General features: G+C 41.3%; 1 protein-coding gene across 1 annotated transcript in view; it reads right to left on the reverse strand.

The window, feature by feature from the left end:
* Positions 1-11185: 11185 nt before the first annotated feature.
* Positions 11186-16664, reverse strand: part of Snx3 (sorting nexin 3) — a 38147-nt gene continuing 32668 nt past the window's right edge. The window contains exons 2-4 of the mRNA XM_004855423.3: positions 15761-15856; positions 13085-13209; positions 11186-11909 (exon numbers count right to left, since the gene is read on the reverse strand). Coding sequence (XP_004855480.1) covers positions 11804-11909; positions 13085-13209; positions 15761-15856 — 327 coding nt within the window. The 3' untranslated portion in view covers positions 11186-11803. The remainder of the gene's footprint in view (positions 11910-13084; positions 13210-15760; positions 15857-16664) is intronic.

Genomic DNA, 16664 nt, shown 5'->3' on the forward strand with positions numbered 1-16664 from the left:
GTTCAATCCCCAGTACTAGAAAAAATTAAAAAGTGAGCCACTCTGGCACTTTTCCCCCAGATGGCTGCTCATTGTTTGTTTGGTTTTTTGTTGTTGTTGTTTTGTTTTTTGTACCAGGGATTGAACTCAGGACCTCACACTTGCCAGGTAGGCACAGTGCCACTGAGCTAAATCCCTGGCCCATGCTCATTGGTATTTGTTGGGCATTGAGTCCTCTGGAAGGCAGTGTCACTGGACAATGTGTCAAGACCATGTAGGTCCTGGTCACATCAGCAATTGAGTATTGGTCCTGGTTCTCATTGCAGAAACTCAATATTCCAACAATGGCAAGTGGATGGGATCTGCCTCCTCCATCTGTGAGGGGAAAGTGGGAAATCCAAGAAGTTGTCCTGCTGAAGGGATCAGGACAGGAGGGTTTGATGAGCGTGGGCTTCACCATGCTCCAGCAGCCCAACCCTCTCTGTGCACATGCCAGCATCCCTTTTACCCAAGCCAGAGCCACCTGAGAGCCTCCTAATCTGTTCTTTCTTTACCACTGGCTTGTGGGTACAGAGGAAATACCTGCTTTACTTGCCACAGTTTACATTAAACTCCCCAAGTCTGGTTTTGATGCAACTATAAGTAAAAAGACTGAGCAGCAGGGGCCTGGAGTAGGGCTGGGTTCCAAAATAGCTCTGGAAATCCCAGCTGCCTCCTGAGTGGACTATGGTGAGCATCTGGAATAACTGCCATGTGAGTCCACCCACACTGGGTGCAGCTTTCAGAAAGAGATGAAGCCCAGCCCCATTTTGTAGTCTCTAAAGAGCCAAGTCAGTAACCAGGACAGGCACCCCTCAGGTCCTGTAGTTTCAGGGCCACACAGAGGCTTATTCTTGGCCTTACTTTCCTTTCAGGTGTGAGCAATGAGAAGATTATAAATGATGACTAAGATAATTTTAATGACACATAAAACACATAAAACTGCCTGGTTTCTGAGGAGCTGAAACCAACTTACATTTTCTAGTCAGCTTTATATCCCTCACACTGTCTTAATTTTTACCTAATTTTAGTTTTCCCTCTTTCTTTAATTTCTTTATTATTAAACTTCACAACCTCAGGGGGAGCACAATGACAACATCAACCATAAAACTTGAAAGCCTGTGACTAGGCATCATATCTCTGAAAAGTCAATGGATTTTTCTCTCAGACTTTGGCCCTTTATTTCAAAAAGAGTTCTTAAATGCACATTCTGATGTGGAATTGGTAATTTTACTGAAATTTTCATTTGCTTTGAAATAAGTTTCATATTGTACACTCTTTTTTCTTTTTGAGACAGAATCTCACTATGTTCCCCAGGCTGACCTGAATTCCTGGGCTCAAGTGATCCTCCGACCTCAGTCTCACAAGTACCTGGGACTATAGGTGTGTAGACTGTTGCCTGGCTTTGTGCACACATTCTAAGAGGCACCACAATTTTCTGGAGGAAGAGAAGAGAGCAGAAGGAAGCATCACAAACAGGCCTGAGAGCCCAGGAAGGCCCAGCCTTATACCTTGTTGATACTGCCTTCCTTAGAATAGCTGCGGGCAGGGAGGTCTGGGAGCTCTGGCCAACTTGATTTTATTCTTTTCTAGAGACAACCTAGCTTTCTCCATTTCTCTTAGGAACTAGATAGGAAGGGTTCCACATACTTGTGCTGCCCCAACATTTAGTCACTTGAAGGTTCATTTGAGCTAATAAACTTCTCTTTTCAAAGGCAAATTCTTACTGGTAGGGTAAGTGAGGAGTGTAGATTTTAGGGTTTGAATAAAAAATGTCCCCAGCCTGCCTTGAAAACACAGGATCCCCAGTTCGATCACCAGTACATTAAAAAAAAAAAAGTCCCCAAGGGAAGCTGATGGGCTTTTGGGAAGTGATTGGACCACGGGGTACTAACCTCATCAACGTGTTATGAATGTGCTATTAGAAGGTGGGGCCTACTTGAAGGGAGTAGGTCATGGAGATGAAATGGTGAGGGATGATTCTTATTCTCAGTCCCTTCCTGTCTGTCTGTCTGCTTCCTGGTTGCCATGAGGTGAGCAGCTTTCCTCTACCACACCCTTCCACCATGATGTTTCTGCCTTGCCACAGGCCTACTGCAACAGATCTGGCTGACTAGGGACTGAAACCACAAGTCAAAATAAACCTTTCCTCCTCTAAATTGTGCATCTCGGGTATTTTTGTCACAGAGATGAAAAGCTAACACACTAGATTAGTCCACCCTGGTGGTGTCATTTGGGAGCCACTCTGCTCTTTTCTGTCACACTCCATTGGCTTGGGCCTGACCTCTGTGAGCTGTACTGGCAGGCGTGTGTGACTGACAGAAAGCCAGACCGCAGATGGGTGTGCGGCTGGTGGTTCTCCTACAGGTCGCTGTAAGCTCTGGCTCCTGCCAGGAGGTTCTGGCCATAGCTTCTGGCCAGGATACCCTTGTCCAAACCAGGACAGCAGTGGTACCCTAGGTCTAGTCTCGGGGGTCTGTACTGCCCTGTGGCTTCTCTATCTTAAACTCCTCAAATTCTACAACTTGAATATGAGAGAGCAGCTGTTTTCTACTGTAACCCTGATGGGTATGGGTGATATTTTCAGAATGATTCAATATGTACTTGTGTTTGCACGTCTTTTCTGAGAATCTCACCCTTGCCCCTTGTCTGGCTGATATATTCATTTGCCTAAGAATTATTGAGACTTGTAAAAAAAAATGAAAGAAGAAGAGCAGGAAGATTTGCTTCTGACATTAAAAGCTGGTTTAGGGGCTAGGGATGTAGATCAGTATTAGAGACTGTACTTTGCACATGGGAAGGGGTGGTGCTGTGTTCAATCTCCAGCTCCAAAAAATTGGTTTAAACAGTATGATATTACAAAAAGCAGGCTCACCATTGAGTTGTTAAAGGGAAAGAGTAAAAAACAAAAAAAGGCTCTGTCCTTGAGTATGACAGAAACAGGACAAGCAGAGTGAATTGGCTTGGTCTATGTGATGTATATGTCCCCATTCCCCTTCTCAGGCCCCAGACTGGGGGTGGGGAGAGGCACAAAGAGAGGATAACTAGGCTGGGTGTGGAGACTCACACCTGTAATCTCAGCATCCTGGAGCTTGAGGCAGGAGGATCTCTGAGTTCAAGACTAGCCAGGGCTACTAAGTTCCAGGCCAGCCTGAACTACATAGTGAGACCCTGTCTCAAAAGAGAGGGGGGGGAAAGAGAGAGGCGAGGGGAGAAGCTTGAGGGAAGGAGCTTTCTGCCCTAGACCTCTTTGGCTTCTGCTAGTCCACACTGCTTTTAGCCCACACTGCTCTGGAGGAGGCCACATCTACCTGGCCACACCATGTGGAAAGACAAGTGAAGTCCTAAGGTTTAGCTTTCTTTCAGTTCCCTGTGAAGGAGAAGCTGACCCAGGAGCTAGGGGCTCAACACAGCAAGGTGAGCAACAGACTCCTCAGCCAGGGTAAGCATGGGATGCGGGCTCTGTGGCTGTCTGGAGAACTTCACAGAGGTTCAGAGGTCAGCAGCAAGAGCTGCAGAAGGGCCCTGCCCTTCTAGGGACACCACAGACTCAGGTGCCACGTGGAAATGAGACCACAATTTACACCGAAAAGTCCTCCAGAGCCAGTGGGGCAGGCATTGGGCCAGGGGACTCTCAGCTTTCCCCACCGGGCCCACTCCAGTAAGAGGACATTGTGTGGCAGGAGCAATGGGAAGAGGGCTCTCTGGAAGACTGCACAGTGCCCGAAGGGCTACTGAAATCACAAAGGGGATGAAAAGTTTATTTTAAGGCAGAAATTGTGAATTTGTGAAGACCAGGTGAACTATACATTTAAAAAACTGACTCTCTCTGAATTTGAATTGTCATGAGTTTCATTTGGGACCCCTTATATTAGCTCAAAAATCTCTTGGTAATCATTTGAATTATGACGTGACAGGTTAGAACAGAAAGATTTCCTAATGAAAATCTGCATAGGATAAAAATGTTGGGGCCATGGGTAAGCTATTTTTCAAACAACTTATCACGTCATTTTAGTTTTATTAACAGCTTGACATGTCTACTGTACTTGATGTGAGTTAGTATTTATATTTTTATAGTTAAAAATCAATTTAAAAGGGGCCAGGGATTTAGCTCAGTGGTTCCACCGCCTGCCTCGCAAGCTCAAGGTCCTGAGTTTGATCCCCAGTACCAAAAAAAACCCCTAATTTAAAATTTCCCAAGCTAGGGCATTGGATGATTTATTCTTTTTTTTTTTTTTTTTTTTTTTGTAGCAGGATTGAACTCAGGACTTTGCACTTGCCAGGCAGACATGGTGTCACTGAGCTAAATCCCCAGCCCAGGATGATTTATTCTTGACTGCTGGGTATTCATAGGCACTGGTGAGTCTGTGGAAGACACACTTGGTCCAAAAGATACTAGGGAGGTCCCTGAAGACTTGGTGGGAATCCCTGTGCAAATCCATGGAAAATTGACCTCTCCATAGTGTCTCAGGTAATACCTACAGGAAAAACAGGCACCTGGCAGCTGAAGAGTGGGGTCTATGAAGGGTGAAAGTGAGTGGGAGAAAGATCTGAATAAACCGTAGGTCCCCTGCTTCTTAATATGAAGGTGCATGCTCAGGGTCACATCTGAGATTCCCCCTGGTCCTGCTCACAGTGCTTCTCCTACAGCCCCTTCCCGGCCCAGTGTCTGGGCCTGAGGACTAAGGGCACAAGGCAAGTTTTTATTTGGTGTTGAAATGTGCTAGAGTGTTTTCTGAAAGGGGAGAGAGAGGGGGAGGGAGAGAGAGGAGACTGGTCAATGGTGTTACATTGCTGCAGAAAGAATGGGAAAACATACTTCTCAATAAATTCTTAGAAATCTTGAACACTTCCTCAAGGAACTGCTTTTTGTTTGATCTTTAAAGCAAATTACTCACACACTCAACAACATGTATGGATCCTAAAACCTTTTTTTAAAAAAAAACACCAACCCAAAGTATTACGTTGCTCTTTTAAGCCACAAAAGCGTACCAGCTTGCCCAAAGATGCAAAGCCGGAGGACTTTAAATCCTGTGGTCTCTCAAATACTCTCCAGAGACCCGGGTCCCAGCCCTTTCCCTTGGTATTTAGTCTGAGCTCTGGGTCTGCTATTAGGGGAGACCCTGAATTAGGTGCTTCCCATGTCTGCCACAGGTTTAGATTGGATCACTTTTGAGATTCATAACTCTGATTCTATTTTTTAAAATTCTACTTATTTTTGAGTAGTTAATACTCAAAGGGTACACATTACAGACCATAGGAGACTAAAAAGACATGACAGCTCCGGGTGTGATGCCACATGATGGAATCCCAGCACTTAGGAGGCTGAGGCAGGAGGATCACTGCAAGTTCGAGGCCAGCCTGTGCTATATAGCAAGACTCTGTCTCAAACAAAATGAAAAAAAGGGGCATGACAACTAAATGTAATATAGTGTTCTGGAAAAGAAGAAGGATATTGTAAAAACTAGCGAAAGTTTGGCATTTAATTAATAATAATGTGCCAATATTGATTGCTTTTTAAAAAATTCATTTTATTGGTACATTTAAGGTGTACAATATAATGACATTAATCATTGGAAATTTGCACTTTTACATAATCTCTCTTGGTTCTTATTTTTTCCCCATTCCCCTGCCCTCCCTTCAACCCCTCCACCCCTCTCTATCTACAAAGACTTTATTTCCATTTTTTTTCTCATATTAATTCCATTCCCTTCTTTCTTTTCCCCTACCCCTCCCAATTCCCCTTCCCCTCTGGACCTTTGATTTCTTACTTTGAACAAATATGCTATGGTCTTGTCGACAGGAAGAGAAACTGAACGTGGAAGTGTATGGGAACTCTTTGTATTATCTTTATTTATTTTGGTACCAGGAATCAAACTCAGGGCCTTGAGCTTGCCAGTCAGGCACTGTGCTGCTGAGCTACATTGCCAGCCCTCTTTGTATTATCTTTACAACTTTCCTGTAAATCTAAATTATTCCAAACTTAAAAGCTGTGTGTGTGTGTGTGTGTGTGTGTAGGCTTGCATGCATACCTGTGTGTGTAGTGCTGGAGACTGAATCCAGGAAACTTTGAGCTATAGTTTTGGTTTTGTTTCTTTTTAGCTTTTGAGACAGGGTCTTGTTAATTTACCCAGGTTGGCCTCAAACCTGCAATCCTCCTGGCTCAGCCAAGAAGCTGGGATTATAGGTGCGTGCCACTGTGCCTGTTTTCTAAAGGGTATACCAGCTGGATGTGGTGGTAATGAAAGCAGCTAAGGTAAGAGGATCACAAATTTGAGTCCCACCTGGGCAACTCAGTGAGACCTTGTCTGAAAAAAAAAAAAAAAGGGCTAGGGACATAACTCAGTGGTAGTGCACCCCTTGGTCCAATCCCCATTACCACCACTTCTGTACCTGAGCTACTGAGTCCCCTCAACTAGGAGCCAATGGTACCTATTTCTTACACAGTCTTTTAGAGACATCCAATTAATACTTAAAAATTTTATAATTTCACAAGACAAAGTATGTGAGATAAATTCCTGGAAGTGGATCTCCCCAGAAATTTTTTTTTGGTGGTGGTACTGGGGATCAAACACAAGGCTTTGCACATACTGAGTGCTTTTCCACCAGGTTACCTCCTCACTCCCCTTAGTCTAGTTTGGATAGTTAGTGCTTTCCACAGAGGTTATGCCAATTTATCTTCCCACCAATACCTACAAAGCACCTGTCATCTCATCGACTCAGACTGTTGTCTGAGCCCAATTCACTTACTTCAGCTTCTGTCAGACTGTCCAAGCCTCTCTGGAGCGAACTCTCTCTAGAATAATGTCAGAAAATGGGGCTGTTCTTGAGGCAGCAGAGGCCAACAGGTAGCTGGGTGCAGCGGCAAAGAGCAGCAAGGCGGGGAAGCACACAGCAGATGATTAACATTCCTGACATCAATTACTAACTGTTCTCCAGAGAAGAATAGCATTGTCTCTGCTCCAGCACACAAAGGGTCAAGCCTTACAGATCAGCTCCTAGTGAGGGAAACCCCTCCCCAGGTCAAAGTGTTCCGATTACCCGATTACCCGTCCAGGAAAATCCCTGCAGAAAGACAGCAAATCCCCAGTGCAGCTGAAAGGACAAACTTTCTTTACCTCAGACACTCCAACGACTAAACCGGTTAAACGTGGTTAGGATTTACTGAACATGAAAACAACTGGATTAAAGTATAATCTAGCTGGAAAGGAAATCTACCAAGAAAGCAAATGGCAAAGCTGCAGCGTTCACCTCTGCCAACCAGGGATGGCCATCCACTTATATAACCAAATTCTCTTAAATGTTCAGTGTCCTTTAGCTCAGGCAAAGGTCTCTGCTAGTGTTGACTCTGATAACCACACTGGGATCAAGGAATCCATTGCACAGGTACAGATATTTGCATCACAAAGACTAGAGTTTAAATCCATTTCACTTCTTGGCTGTGTGACCTTAGACAAATTAAACTCTGTCCCACCCCTTCTGTTAGTAAAATGAGAGTAATACTCATCCAATGTTATTTTGATGCTTAAATAATAATGTAAAGAGCACAGGCTGATGCAGCACTGAGTAGATGGTATTAGCTGCTTTGCAACCTGTGTCTGTCTCTCCCTTCGTCTCACACTCTACCCAAACACCGAATGAACCCCCAACCAGGCCAGGTCATGGCACACCCACATCTCTATTGCAATTTTCAAGTAATAATCAAAATCTGTAACAGGGCTGGAGGGTGGAGTAGCTCAGTGGTACAGCACTCGCCTAGCATGTTCAATACCATGCACCATATACAAAACCAAAGCTAATTCTTTCCTACACTATGTCAAGTCTACTTAAGAGTCCATCTGCTTGGGGAGGGGGGGATAAAATTTATTTTAAAAAGAGTCTAAGTAACTGATTTTTTTGGCATTCTATTACAGTGATTTTGATTTTTATAATTTCCTTTGATTCTGAGTGTTTTTCTATAGTCCCCATTACTTTTTTGGGGGGGTGGGGGTGGGTACCAGGGATCAAACTCAGGTCCTTGCACTTGTAAGGCAGGTGGTGCCACTGAGCTAAATCCCCAGCCCTCTCCATTACTCTTCCCCCACCCCTACTACTAGGGATCAAACCCAAGGCTTTGTGGATGTTAGGGAAGTGCTCACTGAGCTACAACCTGTCCTTACCCATCTGTTTTTGTATATTGTCTAATTTTTCCATTAAAAGCTTTAAAGTAGCTGGGTGTGGAGGTGCATGCCTGTACTCCCAGGTATATGGGAGATTTAGGCTAGAGGATTACTTGAAGTCACAAAGAGAACAGTTTGGGCAACATAGTGAGACTATTTCAAAAAGCAACAATGAAATCCTTTCACGCATTTGTTACTTTTAATTGCTTAATAATTCCAACATCTGTGACATTATCATGGTTATGATGGCTTTATCTCTTTTTTCTTTTGGCACACCTTGTCATTTTTTAAGAGCCAGATATGTTAGACTTAAAACATTTGTAGCAGTCTGGCTAGAACTGGACAATGCTTAATGTTTGTGTTAGGTTCAGGTGCCAGAGACTACCTTCCTCTAGTGTCTTTGTCACTTGCCTCTCAACTTTTGGTTACCCTAATACTCCTTAGAGATGACACTGCAGCCCCACTGGTGTGGTGGAAGGTGTGGGTAGGGGCACTCTATAATTCAGATGAAATTTCAGTGTTGCTATGAGCCTGTTTCTCCAATGGTACAGCTTTTAGCCCTTCCAAGTCTGCAGCATTGCTTATCTATTTCCTTGAAGTTGTGACCCCTGTTAACTGTGCTGTTCCTTCAGGTAAGAGGCAGGAAGGTAGGGTAACAGAGGCTAGAGTGGGAAGAACACCCTTCCCCCAACCAGAAGACTCTAGCAGTCTCAACCCTGCAGAGCAGGCCCTTCTAACAAACTGTTCTGGGCATTATTTCACAATGACTATTCATTCTGTTCCCTTGCCAGAACCACATGGGTATCGTTCTAGAACATCTCTGCCCTGCAATCTTAATTCACTGAAGGGTCTGGGAAGTTGATTGTCCAGTTTTTTCTTCTTTCAAGCTCTATTCATGTAGGAAGCAAACTTGGAAGTTTGTTTCACTGTGAATGCCCGGTCCCTTCCTCTTATCTGAATTCCCATGTCCCTTCATGTCAAGCTTGCCATATCTGTTCTGGGGCTTGCAGTATTAGTGTTTCATGGCAGTGTCCTCACAAGATGGAGCTTGAGGAAAGGGCTGGGTCAGACCTCTCCTGCCTGTTGGCACTCTACACATCTCAAGTGTTTAGTACTGCTGGTTGCTTCCATTTATGGCACTCAGTCTGACAGTAAACTTCCTTTTGTGTTTTTGAGTTAATTTTTCTGGCCTCTAACAATGCTTGGGGTGGGGTAACAGGGGACTGAACTTGGGACCTTGTGCCTGCCAGGCAGGCGTGGCACCACTGAGCTAAATCCCCAGCCCTACAATGCTTTAATTTTTTTGTAAGGCTGTAAATCAAGATACAAAAGTAATGTTTCAGGCTGGGGATTTAGCTCAGTGGGTTCGCCGCCTGCTGCGCAAGCGGTTCGATCCCCAGCACCAAAAAAAAAAAAAAAGTAATGTCTCAAGAATTGATAAGACCTTTTTCCTGATTTCTCTTCATAAGGACTAAGTCAGATAAGCTCAAATAAGACCAATATAGACAGGCAGGTGGCACACCTGTAATCTTGCTTCAGCCTCCTGAGCCTCGAAAGGCCTCGGAATTACCCATCCATTGCTGTGTAACTCATTGCCAAATTAAATTCTATTCTCTTAAGAAGACTCCTAAGAGTCTCTAAAACCCTATGTGGTTAGAATTAACAGCACCAGTATTTTTACTTTTATTTAACTTAGAGGGGAAAAGGTGTAGTTTTACTATAGACCACAGTCTTTGTTCCCTAAGAGACAACACTGAAAAGTACCTTCGTGAATTAGGCAAAACCTGGAATAAGTAACTTTTCAAGTGCATACCTATCCGTAGGAGACTGTGATAGAAATGAAAAACAAGCAGGGCAGTACAACCCAGACTAAACCACATTACAGTATTTCCTGTTATCAAGGACCCAGGTGGAAACCTGCACTACTGACATTTATATTTCCGCTGTGGGGGGCTGAACCGTGCACTGCAGAAGGTTCCCAGCATCTCTGACTTCTGTCTCTTAGACTACAGGAGCATTCCCCAGTTAGGACAACTGAAATATCTCCAGACATCACTGAATATCACCTGGGAAGCAGAATCATCCCTGGCCGAGAACTACTGCTGTAGAGGAATTACTCAGTTCAACTATTATTTTCAGTTATAAGTATACCAAAACAATGATAGCTTTTGATATTCTCTAACCCACTCAAGTAAAATTAACATGGTTAGGGTTGCATCTTCTTATAGTGATGAAAGTAACCAGTTTTATGGAATAGTGAAATACCGTTTGAGCAACAAAAGCCTTGTAAGGTAGCTTTGACTTCTTACCTGATTTCTAGTCTGCTTGGTGGAATCCTGGTTTTTGAAGACCAAAGCTTGTTTCCTCTCAAATGCACTGACTCATTTACCGAGGAGATAGCTCTTGGTGGAAGGATAATCTTTCTTTATCTTGGGATTTAACTCTGGGTCACATGAGTCCTCAAACCACCACAGGTTGTTAAGACTCAAGCCAGAAACCATATCCCGGCTGCAAAGGTCTTGGATATAACACAAGTCAGGCAGCATAGAGGTGTGTATTCTCTGGTCTCTTTATCTCTTTCTGTAGTATGCCATTAGCCCAAGCCTAACTAAAGAGAAAGCATGCATCTGCTGACAGACTTACTATACTCTTGCTAGGTTCAGATGGACTAGGAAAAAAATTCTTCTGAGAAACAGGAGGCTTGGTGTTGACTTATCTTAAAAGGGCTTTTAAAGAATGACTTAAGATTATAAAGTATTTCTCCAATATACAAAGTGCTTTATAACAATTCAATAAGCTTTAAGGAATGCATTTTTAGTGCATTGCTTTTCGGTTGTTTAAAAGAAAATACCCCATTCAAAAGGTTGCTGCATACTTGATATCACCAGTGTTTAAAGAGGAATGGAGTTACAGGAATAAGAAGTGTATAATTAGTAAATAATCCCTCTCAACAAGTGAGTTAAGTAGCTAAGCCATAAGGGAGAAAAGAAAAGCTGGAGGCAACACAATCAGTGCATATAAGAAATGCATTTTTATTTGAAAACAACTTAAATTTTTAGACAAATGATTTTAGTATATAAATTTGATTTTGTTTTTATACAGAATATAAAGATTTCCCTCATTAATCTTCCATGTGAAGGGTATTCTAGGGTGGAAGGAAAATACGTTCTGCACACAAGTGTGTATCTTTCATGTGCGGCACTGAAAACGGACGGTGTAGTGCTCTTACACATAAATTAGATCAAGTGACATTACATATTAAAGGGAGGGAGAAATATTCTAGTTAAGTGGATTGAAGAAGCAAACATGACACAAAAACTGTGCAAATGAGACCAAGTCAGAATCTTTAGTTAGGACATTGCAGATTATATAGGAAGGTTTGTGAGGCTATAGTGTATACCACATTAAAACAGCAAGGAAGAGCTATTGATATAGAAAGGCTGGAATGAGAGATTTTCACTAAAGCAAATTAACCTGTCAACTGCCAAACAAAACCGAGCACATGAGTGTTACTGTACTGAAGGCATGGAATACCAGTTTCTGTACAGCATGCTAAAGGGTAGTTAGAATGTCTTCATTGGTGCACAGGCATCATTAAGGGTCACGTTTTTGCCTCTTGCCAAATTTCAAGCATGTCTTATTTTAGATGGAGTATAGCTTTTATCTATTATTTCATCTTGTAAAAACATGTGAAGACAACGTTCATTCTGTGCCAGAGGATGACCAGCAACCCTGGAAATTAAAAATACAAATTTAGTCTAATATTTTATAAAAGTAGTTGATAGTAGGGGTGCCAAAACATTCATTTTAAGGTTAGGAAGTATGTACAATTTACTAAAAATAACTATTATTCTGGGATAGTTACATAGTTATGCTCTACTAGCTAATGGTATACTTTCTTTCATTTGGTTCACAAGAACGATTTAGAAAACATTTCACTCCAGACTAACTTTGTACTGCTTCTGGCACATTATCAGCTGGTGTATTCTTAAGAAACTTAAGTGAATTTAATGTTAAAAGTGAAATGTGTCACTGAATTCTAAGAAGGCATCTGAATGAGAATATATAGGATTGGAGTTAAAAATACAGGAAACATAATAAAGCCCTCAATACTGTACTAAAAGGCAGGCACAAATGGCCAGCTCTTTGGTTTGCTTCTAGCTTTGTTGGCTTGCTTTTAAAATTTTCCGTCACAGGCTAAACACAATACCAGATTGGCCTGTAATCATAGCTACTCGAGTGGATGAGGCAGGATGGCAAGTTCAAGGCCAGCCTGGGCAACTTAGTAACCTAGCAAGACTTTGTCTCAAAATAAAAAATAAAAAGGGCTGAGGATGTAGCTGAGTACAAAGGCCCTAGGTTCAATTCCAAGTACCAAACAAGAGATATTTAGTAATGGTTTGAGTTTCCAAGAGATGAATGTTCCTAAGTCTTTTTACATTTTTCAAAGGAACCTTTTGTCATGAGAATAAAAAATGTACACACGTACACAAGACACTCTGATAATATCTGTATCTGCAATCAAAGAAAATGATTGCAAGAGTATTGTGTGTTTTATTGTTCATGTTAGAACATATCTTATACAGAAAGAATCAGAAAGAATTGAAAAAATGCATTTTAAAAACACTGTAATTTAAAATGTAATCTGCATAAATTAACCAAGAAAAACAAATATAAAACTCCGGTCAAAACAGAGTTACACATTTCAATCACTCAAGGGTGTTATATTACATGATATTCAATTTGTCAGATACTTTTACTTAGTTTAAATGCTATAAAAAGTTAGAATATGGCCAAAAAGAAAGGCATTATTATAGTCTAGCTTAACCTCTAAATTACTAGCAGGTACCTAAAGTAGTTTCAAAACAATATTCACTCTCAGCCCTTGAAGAATAGAAAGCACTTACTTGTTTATAAACTGCTCCAGCCCTTGCTTCCTCTCCTCAATAAAACTGTCGTCAAATATTCCATCATCTCCTCTAAAAGGAAGCTGACGCAAAAATGCTTTCCCAGGGAGTGGGGGAACTACAACCTAAAACAATACCAAAATCAAGTTTGCGATTCAATGAAGAAATAAGACGTTAATAACACAGTAGTAAGAATTAACCTAGGGCCTTGAGCGTGCTAGGCAACTGCTCTACCTCCAGGCCACAGCCTCTGCCCTACCTCTGACAACCAGGGAATTCTTTGAAGGGTGGTGATGGGGCTTCTTGAGTGCTGCAGAATGTGTAGCAGCATCCCTGGCCTCCACCCACTAGATAAAAGCAGCACCTTCCGGTTGAGACAACAGCCCTATCTTTTCAAGTTTTCCATCACAGGCTGAATACAAAACCAGACTGGTGTGTAATCCCAACTTCTCCAGTGGCTGAGGCAGGAGGATGGCAAGTTCTGGGCAACTTGGTGAGACCCTATCTCAAATTAAAAAAAAAAAAAAAAAAAGAGCTTGGTATGCAGCTCAGCATTCCCTCAATTCAATCCCCAGTACTGCAAACACGACACAACACGACACGACACAACACAAAAGTCAACCATACCTCTATTTCAGAATTTCAAAGCATGCAGTATAGCACTGCTCTGACTCAAAAGGAAACACAGATATTCCTCATTTAAGGACCTAGCTGGTTAATGACCATTTGGACGACCAAGTTATACAGCTCTGACATACTGCCTTTTTCTTTTTTTGTACAGTTCTGTACATCTTGTTTGCAGAGCCTCAATGTCTTTTTTGTACAGCATGCCTTGATTACACAGTACTGTAAGTTTTGCTGATTGTACTGTGCAGTAGAGTACAGTAGTTTAGGTTGTTATACATTACAGTACCGCATGTAAGTTATGCAAATAAAAGTAAAGTGATAAAGTTGGAGTTTCCTTTCAACATTTCTTTGTTCTGAATATTGGAATGTTCATACTATATACAATTCCTCATTTAGCGGCCAATTCAATTTACAGCCTAATCCAGGACCATAACTCGGTCATTAAATGAGGAATGTCTGTATGTTCATAAAAATACAAGTGTACTATGGTAGATAACCAAGAGTCAAAAGCTTTGTGTACTCCCTCCCCTTTTTTACCACTCACAGATCTTCAAATTAGTAGATAAAAATTAATGTGTAAGCTCACATAATCACATTCTCTAGGATTTGGTCAAACTTAATGCCAATGTACAATTAGGGTAAGCCCTTTTCTTGGCATAACTCTTATCACTTCAGCTTCTTAAAGACAGCTATATTTCAGCCAGGTGTGATGGAGCATGCCTGCATTCCCAGCTACTTGGGAGGATTTTTTGAGCCCAGGAGTTCTGTGGTATAGGGGAAAGGAAAGAAGGGAATGGAATTAATATGAAAAAATGGAAACAAAGTCTTTGTAAATAGGGAGGGATGGAGGGGTTGAAGGGAGGGCAGGGAAAGGGGGAAAAAAATAAGAACCAAGAGAGATTATGTAAAGGTGAAAATTTCCAATGATGAATGTCATTATATTGTATACTTTAAATGTACCAATAAAATTAATTTAAGAAAAAAAAAAACGAAAAACAGTGTCTGGAGATGTAACTCTGATAAAAGTGCTTGCTGAGCACTTTGGCCCTGGGTTTGATCGCAAACAAAGAAAAATCTACGAAAAGTTGGGCATACAACAGAAGCAGAAGCTCAACCATTTAGCTTATTTTATCTTACATCAAAACAGAACATAGAGAATTATAAATAGTAAACATATATAGAAAATTATTCCTTCTCACCAGTAACAGAAATTATACATATTCTACAAGAGTTAAAACTTTTTCTTGTTGCTGAGGTGCTGGGGGCTCAAACACAGCCTTGGCCATGCTAGGTCAGTCCTCTACCACTGTGCTCCATCCAACCCCAAGAGTTACTTTAAGCCTTTGATACAGAGTTTCTTTACCTAATCTGGAAATAATAATTCAGTAGATTAAAAAAGATCATACAGATCAACAAAAAAAGTATGAAACCAAATGCCCAACATAAACTTTATAATCCTTTCCAATTATTAAGACATGTCAGGATTCTCTGCCATAAATTTGCTTCAGTATTCATGAATCTCTCTCCTCTATTAGCACTTGTCAAGTTGAGTGTTTTAAGATCTGCAGGGACCTTACAACTGAGAGAGGATCCTAACCAATGAGTTCCAGTAAAATGGTTATTTGGTGAGTGGAGAATATTTTTACCTACAAAAGCTCTTACTTAAAAAAGAAACCTAGGACCAATGTAAATGGACAGCAGGATTGTAGTCATAAGGAATAAATGACCTACGAAAGTCATGAATGGCTTGTTCAGCTAAGATTTCAAAGATCCTCTTCAACATCAAAATACTTTTGCTTAAGCAGTCTGAAAAGATCTAATCAGAATTCTTATACACATTTAATTAATTAATTTAGAGACAGTCTTTCTACATAGTCAGTGATGGCCCTGAACTCACTGTATAGTGCAAGGTGGCCTTCAACTTATGATCCTCTGGCCTGTTTTTTTTTGGAGACAGTGTCTCACTATATAGTTCAGGCCAGTCTTGAACTAATAAAAAATAAAATCTGAGAATCTGAAAATTAAAGTTTCATTAGAAAGAATTCTTACCTTGCTCTCTCTTTCTAATTCACTTCGTAGCCATTCAAAGTCACTGTATCTTCTTCTAACAGTAGATTCCTTTAGCTTGAAAATAGGAAGATTTGTCTGAAATAAAAAGTCATACCTAAGTTGAAGCATATTAATGAAGGAGATGTCAAAAAAGGAGAGAGGAATCTGTTTATAAAACTGGTAGTGTGACAAGTCTGGTTACCTTAAGGAAAGCTAATCATGAAGCTAATTAAGATATTTACATATAACAAAACTTTGCTACTTGCTAGAAAGGTGTATTATTTACACTATTTACACTAAATACAACTTCCAAAATGCAACTTTGCATGTATGCTTTGGGGATCACTCTGCCTGAGGTTATTTACATGCATATATATATTTTTTTCCTTTTTCCTGTTATTCTGGTAAAATTATCAGTGGACCATGGGGTGAGAGAAGGCTAGATCTGACTGCTAGCCCGCTCAGCCAATACCTCAGCAGACCATCCGCACAGGGATTCCAGGATCTGCTCGCCATGGCAAATCGAGTTCCTGTTTGGGGATGCCAAGACACCCAGTGCCCATTTTTGAGTATCTAAATTCTAATAATACACTGAATGTTGTTTTTATAATACCAAGAGGAAATCGTGGCTACATCATCAAATCTGTATAGTACAGCCCAGCTGATAGTGGAAGAGTATCCCAGCAGTGTTAGTCTCTCCAGCAAGCCAGACATTGAAACAGAATATTCACTAGATCCAAATTCAGAAAGATCAGCTCAGGATATTGCCATGGGAACAGAATTCATACTGTTCAACCCACTTGGATAGAACCTGTGCTCCCAATTTGTGAAATCCTTAAATGAAGAGGACAGTAAACACATTCAATAAATATCAAGTTAACTCTGACCTGAAGGTGCCAACTAT

This window comes from Heterocephalus glaber, unplaced genomic scaffold, assembly GCF_053883595.1.
Source record: "Heterocephalus glaber isolate CG9 unplaced genomic scaffold, H.glaber_assembly_v1.0 deba00000942, whole genome shotgun sequence".
NCBI classification, from domain to species: Eukaryota; Metazoa; Chordata; class Mammalia; order Rodentia; family Bathyergidae; genus Heterocephalus; species Heterocephalus glaber.